Here is a 15,831-nt window from a genome sequence, read left to right on the forward strand (position 1 = left end):
ATTCCTGCACATTACCAACGCAGAGTGATGGTGCAGAGTCTTTACCTTTGACCTCTCAGCATCATCGAGTTGAACCAATCGTCTCAGTCGTTGTTGAGAGGTGTTTAAGTTTCTCGGAGGTTCGTACTCCCTCGTCAACATGGTGAGTGCAGCTTTTCAAACGAATTATATTTTTTCTATTAAAGTAAACTGCAAAGACTTTATACATGAGTACTTTTGTTTTGCTTAACAGTTGTCTATTTGCCTCCATGATGTAACAGTAATGTTGGAGGTCTAAGAACATCAGGAGTTAGCATGTCCTGTAAGCGCCGGGCTACGGGAGCGGCACACACATATATCGTCATGGCTCAGACTATGTCCTGGAACTGAACTGTAAAAATAACAATAGAGGCCACTAACAGGCACCTAGTTTTGGTTACATATATGTAAAAGACATGTTTAACTAAAATCTTAGACTGGATAAAAGCGTGTTTAGCTGGGTGGATAGTAGGAGTCGGCTAAACTCTCGTGTTAGCGTTAAACAGCCGGCAATTATCAGAGATTAGATAGAGTCAGTAGTCTTTAGCCATTCATCATGAACTGCATTTTACACGGTAGCAGTTATCTAGCAAGTTAGCATTACTCGGATGCAAAGGTTGGACTTTCTATAATGTCTGTTTGTTATTAATGAGAATCAAAATTTATTAAAACAGATAAAGACATTCTCCTATCAGAGACTGTCAGACACAGCTAAGCTAATGTTAAGACAGTAACTATAGTGTGGTTCTCTGGCAACATTAATGCATTCGCGTTATCTTTTATGGGGTCTTGTGTGTAACTGCAAAAATAAAACGTCATGTAACTCAGTCCTCAGCAATATTAGCTAAAATAACCAAACCTTTATGTAGGTCTTCTTAAGCCAGTGAAATAGGTTTCTCTAACTTGCACACATATAACTATAGCGTTAGGTAATAACACTGCTTTTTAATCTTAAAAAATATCAGTCATAATTTCATCAAAAATGAATGTTCTTTTGGTTATATGTAAGAAAAGCACGACAAAGCATGGGACATGTACATTTTTACATCTAATGAGAGTTATTGTAATGCAAAACATTAATTTAACAGTATTTTAGAAGTTTGTATTTGGAGAAGCTGCTCAGCTTTATTGCATTATTACATCACTGGTTGTTGTGAGTTCCCTAACTCTGTGTGGCATTTCTTATTTTTTACAGTCTTCATCGGAGGCTAATAATGGGCCTAGCCAAGCGCCACCTTATCCAGGTGTACCGCCCTCAGGGATACCTCCCCCATTTGTAAGTCGGTGACAAATATATTTGTGACATTTAGCCTTTTTCTTCTTGTTTCCATTTATCATACATGGTGAATGGTGATAAATATTTAAAGGTCTTCATTAATGTTTCATCTGCTCTAATGCATGTTTTTCTTCTCTCTCCTTATTCCTTTGTGTAGATGGGACCACCAGGAATACCGCCTCATTTTCCTCCTATCGGAATGCCCCCTATCGGCCAGCGACCTCCCAGCATGACGCCGATGCCCCCTGGGATAATTCCCCCTGGGATAATGCCACCGATGGGGGCACCTCCAATAGGACAGGTGAGTTTTGTAGGAAGCTCCAAGGTTTGTTTCCATTTGACACATCAAAAATTATGGGGGCGGCTGCGGCTAAGGAGGTAGAGCGGGTCATTTCCTAACCGGAGGATTAGCGGTTCGATTCCCGGCTTGTCCAGTCAACATGTCGAGGTGTCCTTGAGCAAGACACTGAACCCCCAGTTGCTCCCGGTGATGTCACCGGTGTGTGAATGCGTGAGTGCTTGGGAGTGCGAATGGGTGAATGGCCGAATAATGTGAAAGTGCTTTGAGCGTGCTGTAAAAGCATAGAAAGGCGCTATACAAGTATAAGACCATTTACCAAAATAGATCCATAAAAAAGCTAGATGGTGTTATTTAAAAAAAGAAAGAGTCTTGGTGGTGTTCTGGAGTTTTCATAGTGTGTCAGGTTGATGCTTTTCAAACTGCTGTACTGACAGACGAAATTGCTTTTGTATGTAAATGCTTTGCCACTGACAAGTAGCTAAGCAGCTATGGTGCTGATCATGTAATAAAAAGGAAATGGAAATTACATTTTAATAGTTAAAGAAAAACTATTCCATTACAATTCAGGTTTTATTTGAGTTCTTCTGGTTTTAGCTGTGATGATAACATATTCACCAAAGAATTTGCAGAAATTGTTAAAGAAAAAATGGTTGGATGGGTCATGACAAGTGAAAATGAAATCCCATTTCCAGAAAAGTTGAGACCAGGCCATACATTTCATAGTTTGAAGGGCAAGGCCATTTGGCCTCCGATTTCATACATTTTCATAGGGCACAAAGGCCACTTGACTGGGTACTATGGCCTAGATAAATGATATGTATGTGTACGTAGCTAATGTACACAGCCTGAGCAGTAACGTTACAAACTAGAGTTTGGTGTTCACAACATACATGTAATGTTTAAATTAAAGTGCAGATGCTTGTAGAATGATTAGAGGGCAATATGCAGAGACAGTATAGTAACTGTGCACCTTTATTATGATTTGGATAGTAAGTGGTGATATTTGTGCACATTTAGATTTAAAGGCCAGCTAAGCTCTTGTTGCTCTCTGCTGATGTTGCCTAGGATCATGGGTCGGAATAATCATAGCTGTATTAAGGAGAAAACAGAGGAAAGGACATCTAATTTCTCTTAATTACTCTGCCTGGTGGTGTAATTATATTCTTCTTGCATCATGATGACAGAATGACCAGCATCACTTCTAGCACTGTTAAAACTAAAAATAAATGCATAATGGCTGCCTGTTAAGGTTTCCACTTGGCTGACAATATTGACCATATTAGTGCTTAATATATGCAATATTTCAAATATCAGAGAAAACACGGTACAATTTAATACTACATGTAACGTTTTATGGCCTCTATGTTCTCTTACAGCTTATAGACAGAGCCAAATATTACATCCTTCAATCTGCTTATCCAGTAAAACTAAAGGAAACCTTATTGTAGCACCACTAGCTTGATTGCTGCATAGACGCAGCAAGCATAAGTTACAGAGGTTCACCATCAACTTGTAAAAATGTTGATATTACCAAGCAGTGTTAAAGAGTGAATAGCATTATGCCAACTCATCATGAACCACGGAGGTTTTGAGAGGACCGCTCCTGGGTGAACAGTTTTATTAAGCACCGTTCTCCTTCATACATCCATAAAACACACACCTTTACTGAGATTTTTGTAACTAACTTTACTAAGTTTTACATTTTTTGTTTTTCTCTCACTCAAACAAAGCTCAAAATAAAAAGTGCTCCAGGGTATAGGGCAAATGTTTTTTTTATGTAAAAATGAAGTGCAACGTGTGTAGGTATCCAAATATAAACAGGTGCAACAGGTAATAGAAACAGAATGACACATTTTAAAGTGTGTGTGTAGTTTTTATTTGGTGTTTTACCACAGGTTGGAAAAACAGTACATATACATGCATTTCATGTGTAGCCTAATTCCCTCACTGTGTACTATTTGTCAGAGATCAGGACATAGTTTTCCCTTCTCCAAGGTGTTTCTATACCGTCCTATGTGTTTTTGTACACGCTTCCAATGTGTGAATGAACACGCGCGAGGCTAGCAGGAGGTGCTACTCATGCTATGTTTTCAGTCTGCGCCACTGTGCATTGTCTGTGTGTGAAGTGAACCATCATGTATGCAATTTTGACCGGTACAGATTTTGATATTTTATAATAATCAGTCATGGATGATCAAGATAAAAACTGGCAAATTCTGATCTACAGCCGATCAATCTGTGCATCTCTAATATTAATGGGGTTTTTTGTTGAACTTTTTATTAGATTTAGTTTTGATTTGAAGTGGGGCAGCTGAAATGTCACAAGATTGTGACGTAAAGGGTTTTCAGGCTGAGAGAAAAAGAGTGCTTCTCTCATATTCTCACAACTACCAGTGATCATTATACCAAACTCGTTGCAAATATCATTCAGACATAAATAATAATAAAACTAAACCAAATCAAATGTAGGCATACAATGCATCCAGCAACGTTTTCCTGTTGAGATGACAAGTTTATTATGTTACCTCCCTTTTCCACTGCGTCTGTTCGCTAATTGATCAAATGAATTGCTAGCCATGCCATCATGCTGCTGCCCGTGTTTTGTGTTTTCTCTCTCTGTTCAGGTGTGTTTGGATCAATCGTATTGTGAATTTGGTCTAGTAATCCTTGGGTTGTATTTGGGTTGGTTCTGGCTGTGCTTTGGTCAATTTTGAATCAGGTCTCTCTTATTAAAAAATGTATTTATGCAAAACATGCAGCTCTTAGTACTTCAAAGAGATGCCAGTGATTTACAGAACACTGTTTGTACATTGTATTAAACCTATAGCACTGGTTGACTGAATAACTGAGGTAGTCACACTATTTATTCTTTTTTTTATTATTATAAACCAAAATGGTTCACATTTCCTAAGCATGTGTGATCCCGCTATGTCTATAAATAGGCGTGATACTGAGGGTGTTTGATCAGCGTGCCAGCAACGGGGATGGAGTTTGATGTGTTGCCGCTTCACAGATCTTAAGCAGTGGAATCACACCATGAATAAGTACAGCAGGCTCAGTTTCGGGCCCCCCGCCCTTCATTACACGTAGCTCTCCACTGACACCCTGTCTCACACTTCTTCTTAATACTTGTGCCTGTACTACGTGGTATGGAAATACCAGATGAATATTTCATGATGCTTCTTTTATTAGATGCCAGGCATGATGCCACCTATGATGCCAGGGATGATGATGCCCCCTCGCATACCACCTGCGGCTGTACAACCAACAGGACCGGTAACTCTCTCTGCTACTTTTTCAGTGGTGCTCAGCTCACACTTTAAAAATACACTGCAATCTGTGAAATGCCAAATGAAGCACTGGCACAGCCAAGTAACACTTCTCTGGGATATGAATTGATGACATTCTATGAAAGATGATCAGTATACTCATAATCACAGATGAAAAGCATAATTACAGTGTCTGATCGAAATTATAATGAACACCTGTGTGCAATATGTCCGTTATCGTCACTTTAATGTTTTGGCTTTGATCCAGCTGTGAATAACTGTAAATGCAGCGAAACACACGAGTTCTTCACTGTTGATGTTCTGTATTTGAATAGCAAACAGTGCCAAACATGATGTTTGATATGCTGTGTAACAACACCTTGGCAGCTTTAGAGATCATAAGATAGCCACTCAAGCAACACAAGTATATTTTTGCATTTTGAGTGTGGACTTTTCTACTAATTGTGAAAGCATTGTGAGTTACTCCGTATTATGTATGATGAATCTGTATTCCCAGGTAGAGGTGTGCTGATGTAAACTACCAGATGTGTATATGTTTCTAATAAAATTGTCTTTTCCGCAGCCTGGTGTTGACTCCACAGGTAAAGACTTTTATTTCTTATTATTTATACATCTTACTCTTCCATATTTTTGAAGCACAGGGCCTGAATGATTTGCATTTTTGTTCTCACAGCTGCTGCACCTGGAACAGCTGTAAGTGGGACAGTTTTTTATATATATGTAGTAATTGCTAGTTTACAATTTTGAGTTCTTGTCATTAGCTGTGCTGTTTTGCATTCTGTCTTTGATTTGTTCATGTCTCTACAGAGTACCACAAATGGATCGCCACAGGAAGAACAGCCAAAGAAGGTTTGTGCAGACTGGAAATGGAAACATCGATGTGAAAGACTTATTAACTAGGAACTGTAATAGCATTGAAATAGAAGCAAAGTGAAATGGCTTCTTGTTTTGTTTCTTTTATTTTCTAAGCAAATGTTTTGCCTGTGGTTTTTGTCTGCATTAGAAGTCCCTGTGGACGGAGCACAAATCAGTGGATGGGAAGACCTATTATTACAATACAGAGACCAAACAATCCACATGGGAGAAACCGGATGAACTCAAGTCTCCTGCAGAAGTACAAACCTTTATCAGTTACATAGCATGTTTAAATTCTACTTGTACAATGCCTCAAACTAATCATTTAGTTACTTACATATTCACTTAATTTTACACAAAGTTAAACATAATTTATCCCCTTTTACTTCTATTTATCAGCGACAGTGTAAATTGATAGAAATTAACTCATAAATGTAACAGACAAAGTGGACTGTTTCTCATCTGCAGCCCCTTTTCAGAATATTTAAAGGCCCTACAGGCATGTATTTACTATTCTCACATGTTGAATACAATTAGGTTAATTGTGTGTTATCCATAATAAAATCAATTTGTCAGTTTCATATGAATCCTAACATCACATTAGTTATCTCGGTGCACTGTTTCTCAGCTGACGTTCTTTGCCTTTTGTTTCCTCCTCTTTTAGCAAATGCTGTCCAAATGCCTTTGGAAGGAGTACAAGTCAGACACAGGGAAGCCTTATTATTACAACTCTCAGACAAAGGAGTCCAGATGGACCAAACCCAAAGAGCTGGAGGATCTGGAAGGTAAAGAGCTGCTGTTTGATGATGTCAAACCTGTTGTGAGAAAGGCAGTGATTTTCCATCCTAGGCTCCATGGATGAGCCTGTATCAGCGTGATGAATGGCAGGCTGCTGGCTTTTTCATGAATGGCGCCTTGCACTGGGGGGTTTGGGCACCACTGATGTATAAATACAGGAACACATGGCGGCTGCTCCAGTACATTTATCTCTGTGCTGGTCTCTTATCTGTCTTGTGCTTTGAAATGAAAAGAAGTATCTCCTTTTGTCTGTTCCAGCTATGATCAAAGCAGAAGAGAATGGGTAAGAGCTTCCTGTTTACCTTTGGTCACTCTTCGCGGCTGCACTGTGCATGTATTATGAGTAACAAATACAGTGGCTATTAAAAATGAATTCTTCTTCCAATATTAAAATCTTTATCATTACTATGTCCAGGCATTTCATTTTCACAAAGTGACCCTTTATATTACAATCATGTGACATGTCTTTACCATTATGCTGTCATTTCAGAACGGCTGAGGCAGCGGCCCCTGGCACCACCACAGCTCTTGCAGTGCAAGCAGATAATACAGCCACTATAGCGACCGTAACAGAGACAGAAACTGCAGCAGCAGTCTCAGAGGAGCAGCTGCCCCAGGCAACCGTCCATCCCACACCTGAGGTTAAGGCTGTAGATACACCTGTGGCTTCCTCAGAGAACTCAGCAAACACAGAGCCCACAGCTAGGTAAACGATTATGTCGGATACAGACAGGTGCTGCCTCCAGTAGGCAGATATGCGCAACATACAGTAGGTACGGAAAGTATTCAGACCCCCTTAAATTTTTCACTCTTTGTTATATTGCAGCCATGTGCTAAAATCATTTAAGTTCATTTTTTCCTCATTAATGTACACACAGCACCCCATATTGGCTGCAATATAACAAAGAGTGAAAAATTTAAGGGGGTCTGAATACTTTCCGTACCCACTGTATATGTACATCAAGCCAGAACTGTAGGGTCACAGTGACGTTGGTTTTATCTTCACAGCATCCTTTCAACTTAATGTGTTCAAGGATAAGGAGTTCAATTTTGGATCCTTAAAAAGTCTAATGTGCAATAATCTCAATTTTAGGCCTTAAAAGGTCTTGGATAGGTCTTAAAAATTGATCATGCTTTGGTTAAGCTGATAATTTTAACATTATGTTGACGTTACTTCTGTAATGTCACATTAACTTAATGTGTTTTTTGGAAAAATGTTTTTGCGATACCATGCTTAACAAAATCTAATAATAAAAACAGCACGAATCACAGTAACTGCTACGCTAATTAAAACGTAAAGCAGAATTTGAGGACCAAGCTTCCATAATAAATCTGCATAAACATCTAGAATTCCATAATCAGTATTCACCTGTCTGAACCACAACTCGCTGCTTGCTAAAAATGTCAGGATTTTAACCTGCAGAAACTCTGGATGTAGTAAAATGCTGCTATATTGATTAAACACAGCTAAGTGAACCACATATCATTTTCATTTGCCCTCAGTGTTGAAGTCCCAAAGGAAGAACGTCCAGAGCTTCAAAAGAAAACCTACAAATGGAACACAAAAGAAGAGGCCAAGCAGGCCTTCAAAGAGCTGCTGAAGGAGAAGGTGAGACAGGCTGTAGTCCCCAGTGTTGGTCACATGTAGCTGAGCTAGAGGCCACACACTGTAGGAGACTGGAGACATTGTGCTGTCTCTGGAGGACAGTACTGAATGTTCATATTATTTGACATTTAGCAGGACAAATACAAACATTTCCATCTGCTGGCTTCAGCACATCGACCTGGACATACATTAGTATCCATTAATGCTTTTAGCTATGACCGGCACCAAGAGTAATGGGCTCTGTGGGTTGGTTGGCCAGTCAGTCCAAAAGATTATAAATGTCATTTTCCATGTGCATGAAGACAGTAGGATTGACTGCGTTGATGTTTGCAGTGCCAGATATTACGGGATTAATCCTGACAGTGTTTGCCTTCAAAGTAGCTGTAGTTTGCTACGATTTGTTGTTTCTAAAATTTAGTACACAGGAATTTTCTACCACTTTTCCACTTTGCTATTCTGTGTAAAAGGTGGTATTTTTCCCAAGACAAGTTCACCCCACCTCCACGTCAGAGATGGAGAGAGCGAGCGAGCTAGAGAGTGAATGAGGAGAGAGAGCACTGTTAGCGAGAACAAAGTGAATCAGAATTAAAACGTTATTTTGTGATTATTTCACTGTGGGTATGTTATAAAGCACGAATAAACACAAGCCACACCTCTGCACAACCCTGTGTGTGGCACTGCCCTCAAACAGATGCACAGACCTGACGTTGGATGCACCAGTTAGGCTATAATTGCCGATTTTTGTTTAGAAATGTATCAAATAAGAGCCTGTTTATTTTGTTTTCAAATTGGCTGCCAAGTACACAGACCATCGGACGTCATGATAAGCATCACCCCTCTAGTACTGGGATTCTGGCACGAACACAGTAGCAGCAGTTTGCTGTCTTTTTTTTTTTTTTAATTTTATTTAAGTGTAAAAGGGCTTTAATTAAAAAAGCTGCCTTGAAGGAGGGTCAAAATGGCAGTTTCCCATGATCTCTGTGTAAAAGGGGCTATAGTTTCATCAGCAAGGATTTTGATGATCGAGTTGTACATTATAATACAAAGGTCGTCTGTTTTTAAAGTTAATTGTACCACATCAGTCTCTCCTCATATCTGATATGTTTACGAGCACATCCTTTACATTCTGATCTAGATTGAATTCCCGCCCTCCTTTATGAGCCCCCAGAGGTCTTATCTTGATTGTATGCTTCACCTCCTGTTGCTGTGGATGTGTTGTGTGTTTGGTTGCAAGGTGGCCTAGTGCCACCCACCTTGGATCCTGCTATATTTAGACGACTCCTAATTTTGTGCACAAAGCTCCCTTCTGAGATTGCTTGCCATTTCCTGCAAGATCTTAATGGCTCTGTCTTTATGATTAGCTTTATTGGATCAAAGGCACGGGGCTGGCTGGGGGTTAAGACAGTGAGAGAAAGGGGCAATGCCTTAATGAGTTAGAATAACTGTCACAAGTGACTAGACAGGCTCACGGTGGAAGCAGTTCATAATGGATGGAGTCACTCCCTGGGAGAGGCAAGTGGCCAAAGGGCTGCTTACATAAATCCTTAGTGGCACTTGTGTGAATTATCACCACTCCGCACCTCTTAACCCATCATCTGCTAGTAATTAAGACGAGGTGTTTTGAGTTCTAGCACAGCTCATTTTTCCTCCTGTCTTGTGCTTTTTCTAACAAAGGACAGTTATCCTTTTCCTTGACCTATTGTTTGACTATGTTAGACATTTGATATGATAATTTAACACTTTAGTTTAACTGTACAGGCCATCATGACTTTGCCTTATTCTTTCTATTTCAGGGTGTATCCTCAAACTCCTCTTGGGAACAAGCTATGAAAATGATTATCAATGATCCTCGCTACAGGTACACTGTTCTCCAGGGATCTGTTTATCCTATTTACTGTACAACAGCAAATGAGATGAGATGAAATGTCCTGTAATAATGTCCTGTAATGTAATTCAAAGTTTTTACTGTTGTCAACAAAGCGCCCTTCCCAAACTAAGTGAGAAGAAGCAGGCGTTTAATGCCTACAAAGTTCAAACTGAGAAGGAAGAAAAGGAGGAAGCCAGAATTAAATATAAGGAGTCCAAGGAGACTTTCCAGAGATTCTTGGAGAACCATGAAAAGATGACTTCTACAACCAGATACAAGTAAGTGCTGCAGTGACAATACATTTGTTTTCCCCCACATTGATTTGTGGTTCCCTGAAATGTCAATATGATTATGCAGATGCATCAGTGAAAGGTCATCTACAGCATGTGAACACCATCATGCAGTTGGAACACTATGATCTCTTAGTAGTCATCACACTGTGAATCGTGTTCAGCCCTAACACAATGCTGCTAGATCACAGTTTAGTGAGTGAACGGACATCAGCGATTTGTTAGTTCTAACTGTGGGGCAAAAGTGCATATAACTTAGTTTGAATGCAGTTCATAGACTTCTACTTTCTCCTCTTACTCACGGTTTTCATTGAGTTTCACACACAAATGCACCAGAGATAAGAGAACCTATAAAATGTTGCCGCTGGATGTGTGGTCTTGCCTGTGACATCCAGTTCAGCAGCACTTTTTTGGTTTGGCATTTGGGTGAGAGTTATCACAACGGGCACAGGATGATGGACCGACTGGTGACATTGACAACAAGCCACTTTCAGAGTTAGCCGGCGCTGTGGTTGTTGTGGCTGGGGCTGTAATCTGGGATGGCACACAACAAGCAGATGGAGAATGAGAGCAGGGGCTGTCTGTATGTGTGTAACTCTACTTAAATTTTAAAACTTCTTTCACTGCAGTCAGCCACAGCTTCTTGCTTTTTTGAGCAGTCGGGGAAATGACATGCCAAGTGCACATAATGGAAACTGTTCCTTGAAAAACGTCTCTTGAATTTTACATTAACATTTCATGAGTTTTATATGAACTCTCCTCAACTGTGCGTCTGATGATTTGGTCTAAATATTAACAACCACTGTGTTAAAGGTAAATTTGGGCTGTGAAATACTGCCATCATGTGGGTTATTGTGTGAAAATATCCTAAACGTGTGCTTGTTTTTATGTTTACACTTCCAAACCAGGAAAGCAGAACAGATGTTTGGGGAGCTCGAGGTGTGGAGCTGCGTTCCAGAGAGAGACAGGCTGGAGATCTATGAAGATGTATTGTTCTACCTTGCTAAGAAAGAGAAGGTAAGGCTTTGTTTTACAGGTCAAAGTCCTTCCAAGCTGTAGCTTTTGAAGAGATTTTTAGTCAGCACATTTATCATGTTGATGCAGAATCATTCATCTGACTGTATCATGAATGACTTGAGGATGGGGGCTTGGCCAATATTGGCACAATTAAAACTCTAGTTTCATCCTCTACAAACTGTTTCCAGGAGCAAGCCAAGCAGCTAAGAAAGAGGAACTGGGAAGCTCTGAAGAACATTTTGGACAACATGGCCAATGTGACATACCGCACCACCTGGTCTGAGGCCCAGCAGTACCTGCTAGACAACCCCACCTTTGCAGAAGATGAGGAGTTGCAGAGTATGATAGCAGAATTTCTTAAGTCATCTACTTTGGTTTGAAACAACAGATACTGTTTATAAGAAAGTGTGTAATTCACTGTAACTGAGAGTCATGTGTTTCCTTGGTTGTATGACCCCGCTGACAGATATGGACAAGGAGGATGCCCTGATTTGTTTTGAGGAGCACATCCGGGCGCTGGAGAAGGAGGAGGAGGAAGAGAAACAGAAGACTCTTCTCAGGGAGAGACGACGACAACGCAAGAACAGAGAGGGTTTCCAGGTGAGAGGGAATGGGGGAGAGAACGTCTAATTCAAAACACCATGTACTGGAATCACAGTGTAAGGAAAGGAAAAAAACACTTGTGGATTTTTTTTTTCTTTATCTGCTGAAAAAGGTTTCATGGTTATCTGAATGCAAATCAGATGAAAGGCCAGTTTCTCTTTGGAAACAGACAAACATGGGTCCATCAGTTGTCCTATATGAATATTTAGTTTTTCTCTTAGAAATTTCTGGATGAACTCCATGACCATGGCCAGCTTCACTCCATGTCTGCCTGGATGGAGATGTACCCAACCCTGAGCTCAGACATCCGCTTTGCCAACACGCTGGGCCAGCCAGGTAGGGCAGCAGGTCACCACACACTTAATCTTTCACTTCAGTTTGTTTTCTGGTTGGCTGTATTTTACTTTCCCCAAAAAGCTTTCAGCTACAAAATGTTTTATTTTCTGTTGGCTTCGTTGTTTTTGCATCCTTGTATGACTGCGTTGGACCCTCTTGGTTTACAGTTGTTTGCTGCATAGAACAGTATTTCCATTTTCTTACTTAACGGTGTCTGTTGTGCAGGTTCCACTCCCCTGGATTTGTTCAAATTCTATGTGGAAGACCTGAAGGCTCGCTACCACGATGAAAAAAGGATCATCAAAGATATTCTTAAAGTGAGATTCTTATACCTCTGGTGCAAAACTCATGAATAGCTGGTTTATGTTCAGAGGAGCGAAAAGTGTCATATGTACATTGTATGTCTGCACATGTCAGTGTCTCCTCTGAGAGCTTTGTTTTGATCTAAGTATTTTTCTACACATTTTTCTCAAATGTCCTTCTCAGGATAAAAGCTTCCTGGTTGAAGTCAACACCAGCTTCGATGACTTTGGCTCAGTTATCAGCTCAGACAAGAGAGCCACCACACTGGATGCAGGAAACATAAAGCTGGCCTTCAACAGTGTAAGACTCCAGTCCTACATATGTTTCCTCACTAGCTTCTCACAAATCCTTCACACCTTCAGTGGCCATTTAATTAGGTACACCTCTTCATTCTGCTGCAATTCAAAACAGTTCTGCCATAAATTCTACATTCACAAAGTTTATAATGTCTACACGGAGTGTACATTTCCAAAGATGTACAGTGATGCTGGAAAACTATGGTAAGAGGATAACATTTCAGTCATCACACTTTAGGCTTCGGAATTTGAGCTTTACCTGTTGACTGAGTTTTTATTTTCAAAGTTTGTATTAGATTCACCTTTCCTTACAACCTCCTACTGTGCAGTTACTGGAGAAGGCCGAAGCCAGAGAGCGGGAGCGAGAGAAAGAGGAGGCCAGGAAGATGAAGAGGAAAGAAGTAGCCTTCAAGAACATGCTGAAACAGGCGACGCCACCGCTTGAGCCCGAGACTACATGGGAGGGAGTACGTCTTTTATAGGAAGAATATTCTTATGGATTGACAGCACAAACAATTTTTTTTATTTCTGGCCCTATCTCCACTATAAACATCCAACAATTTCAAAAGTTTTTTTTATTTAGCATCGATGGTATCCAGTCACTTCATTACACTTTGTAATGATTCACATATTTAACCTTCCAGGTCAGAGAGAGGTTCCTGAAAGAGTCTGCCTTTGAAGATGTGACTCTGGAGTCAGAGAGGAAAAGAATATTCAAAGACTTCATGCATGTCTTAGAGGTAAAGCTGTTATGAGACTGCACTGAATGGATCACTCATGATGATCATGATGATGATGTTAAACATAGCATCTGTTGTTTTAACAGCATGAATGCCAACATCACCATTCCAAGACAAAGAAGCACTCAAAGAAGTCCAAGAAGCACCACAGGAAACGATCCCGCTCTCGATCGGTCAGTAGTGTCAACTGCTGTGGAGTTAGTAATACACAGGAATACTTCCTTTGCCTACATCTCAAATCTCCATGCCATTCCTCATTAATGTTTTGACAGGGCTCAGAGTCTGAGGATGAGGAGTACCACAAGAAGAAAAAGAGGTCGCAGTCCAAATCCCCCTCCGAACGCTCCTCTAGTGGAGAGTCTGGTGAGAGATTTTCACAGCTCAGTCTGTTTATCATCACATCATAGAAGTGCAGTACTGTTGACATTTACTGGCATTTTCTGCCTGAAATCAGAGAGAAGCTATAAAAAATCCAAGAAGCACAAGAAGAAGGGCAAGAAGAGACGCCACAAGTCTGTAAGTGTACAGGAAGCTGTCGCAATTCATGCAGTGTGTATATAATCTGAATGTACATGTTGTTTGGATGTATGCTGAATGTTGCTGTGGCAATCAGGCATCACCAGATTCTGACACTGAGAAGAAAGGAAGGGAGCGTGATGGAAAGCGTGAAAAGGACCTGGAGAAAGATAAAGAGAACGACAAGTCTCGGGGGAAATCACGCTCTGACTCTAAACAGAAGTCTCCTAAAAGGAAAGCTGCCAAAGACGAGGTGAATTCTTGATTTTAACGTAAGAGATGAGTTAATTACTGCTGCATACATGTAGCCTTTGTTTAAAGCATGTAATCCCCCCCCTCCCCCGTGTTTGTAAAGTCAGCAGTGTGAGGACTGATGACATGGCCCTCACACTCAGACACACACCCGCTACTGTTATATTGGTACTTGTTTCTTGTTCTTTATCATTAGTGAGTCATGGCCTCTCTCTTTGTTGTAATCAGGGTGGCTGGGATACGTCAGGCAGTGAGCTGAGTGAAGGAGAGCTGGAGAAAAGGAGAAGGACTTTACTGGAACAGCTGGACGCACCTTGATCATCATGCTTCTTTTATGGTAGTTGTACACTTCTACAAACACGCATTCCCTGCAAGCTCAACTGACTGCACTGGCCATACCATCTTGGACAGACTGGGGGAGACGACGCCTTCCACTGGTATTTATGGGAATGTACTACACAGAGCGTACAGATATTTGGGAACTTGATATCAGGTATAGCTGATCATTTGTTCACTGTCAGTTTGTCCTTTATTGCTTTTGTTAGCGGTTTAAGTTTTTCTTATTTTAGTTGACTGTAGTTGTATGTTCCATTTTTTTTACTTCATTAAAAGCACATTTCAGCTAATTGCCTTTCACCTGGAGTAGTGTAAAAATTAACTGAAGAAAGCAGACAATTGTCCAGAACTAACAGGAAATAGTCCTGATTTGAGCCAATGTACCCACCATTGTAAAGGAATGATCCAAAAAAGCTTTAATTGGAGCATTTTGTTAAATTGTAATAAAATAATGATCCAATGGATGTCTGTAATTTGATATTTTAGAAATTCAGTAACATCAGTGTCAGAACTCCCTTTTTACAGGCCCTAATCCTCCCCTGTACTTACCAAACCCTTCAAAGTATCTGGATTATTATCCTAATGTGGCCTTAAAATGGAGCAACCCCATCCAAATTAGATGATGCCATTCACTTGAAGGCAAAAAAAAAAACAAAAAGCTAAGTGTTTCAGTAACGGCGACCTGTCAGTTATTAACCGTTACCAGCTGTAATAACAGAATAAGACAAAAGTGATTCAGGTATTCATTGTAAATAGTTTATTTGATCATCTCATCACCTAGTTTAAAAAAGCTTATTTTGTTATGTTCTTTTAAGCACAAACTGCCTAAAATACATTTCACATGAAGGTAAAAAAAAAAAAAAAAACATGCCAGTATTATCCAGTTAGATGCATGTTGCTATTACAGATGGTGAAGATGAGCTAAAAGGAGAGAACGGCAGCACGTGCCGCAAAACCAGTTCAAAGGTCAACTAATGGAAACTAGTTTTAATAGTTATACTGTGCCCATGTAGTTAAAATGTGCGAATACTTGCAAATCAGAATGTACTGCAGGGTTTGGTAACTGGCTTTGATGCCCCTATGACACGCACTAGTAAATTTAGGGACATCTGTCACCACGCTGCTGTTGAT

The 15,831-nt window shown here is 40.2% G+C and overlaps 1 protein-coding gene across 1 annotated transcript; it reads left to right on the top strand.

The window, feature by feature from the left end:
- Nucleotides 1–30: 30 nt before the first annotated feature.
- On the top strand, nt 31–15,160 carry prpf40a (PRP40 pre-mRNA processing factor 40 homolog A). Its single transcript, XM_020594664.1, has 27 exons — nt 31–142; nt 1,214–1,294; nt 1,452–1,595; nt 4,788–4,871; nt 5,448–5,466; nt 5,559–5,578; nt 5,693–5,734; nt 5,889–5,999; nt 6,405–6,525; nt 6,797–6,821; nt 7,029–7,244; nt 8,042–8,147; nt 9,938–10,002; nt 10,125–10,289; nt 11,210–11,318; nt 11,507–11,657; nt 11,785–11,918; nt 12,143–12,257; nt 12,483–12,574; nt 12,744–12,860; nt 13,186–13,323; nt 13,501–13,596; nt 13,683–13,769; nt 13,869–13,959; nt 14,051–14,112; nt 14,210–14,365; nt 14,593–15,160. Exons 1-27 carry the CDS (start codon nt 140–142, stop codon nt 14,680–14,682), a joined length of 2,640 nt encoding a protein of 879 aa, XP_020450320.1. The 5' UTR covers nt 31–139; the 3' UTR covers nt 14,683–15,160.
- Nucleotides 15,161–15,831: the final 671 nt, after the last annotated feature.

The sequence above is a fragment of the Monopterus albus genome, unplaced genomic scaffold (genome assembly GCF_001952655.1).
Source record: "Monopterus albus unplaced genomic scaffold, M_albus_1.0 scaffold24.1, whole genome shotgun sequence".
Classification (NCBI taxonomy): domain Eukaryota; kingdom Metazoa; phylum Chordata; class Actinopteri; order Synbranchiformes; family Synbranchidae; genus Monopterus; species Monopterus albus.

Coding starts and splice junctions, on each gene's coding strand:
- prpf40a (XM_020594664.1), top strand. Junction 6,526..6,796: donor AGAGCTGGAGGATCTGGAAG/GTAAAGAGCTGC, acceptor TGTCTGTTCCAG/CTATGATCAAAGCAGAAGAG. Junction 12,861..13,185: donor TAAAGCTGGCCTTCAACAGT/GTAAGACTCCAG, acceptor CCTACTGTGCAG/TTACTGGAGAAGGCCGAAGC.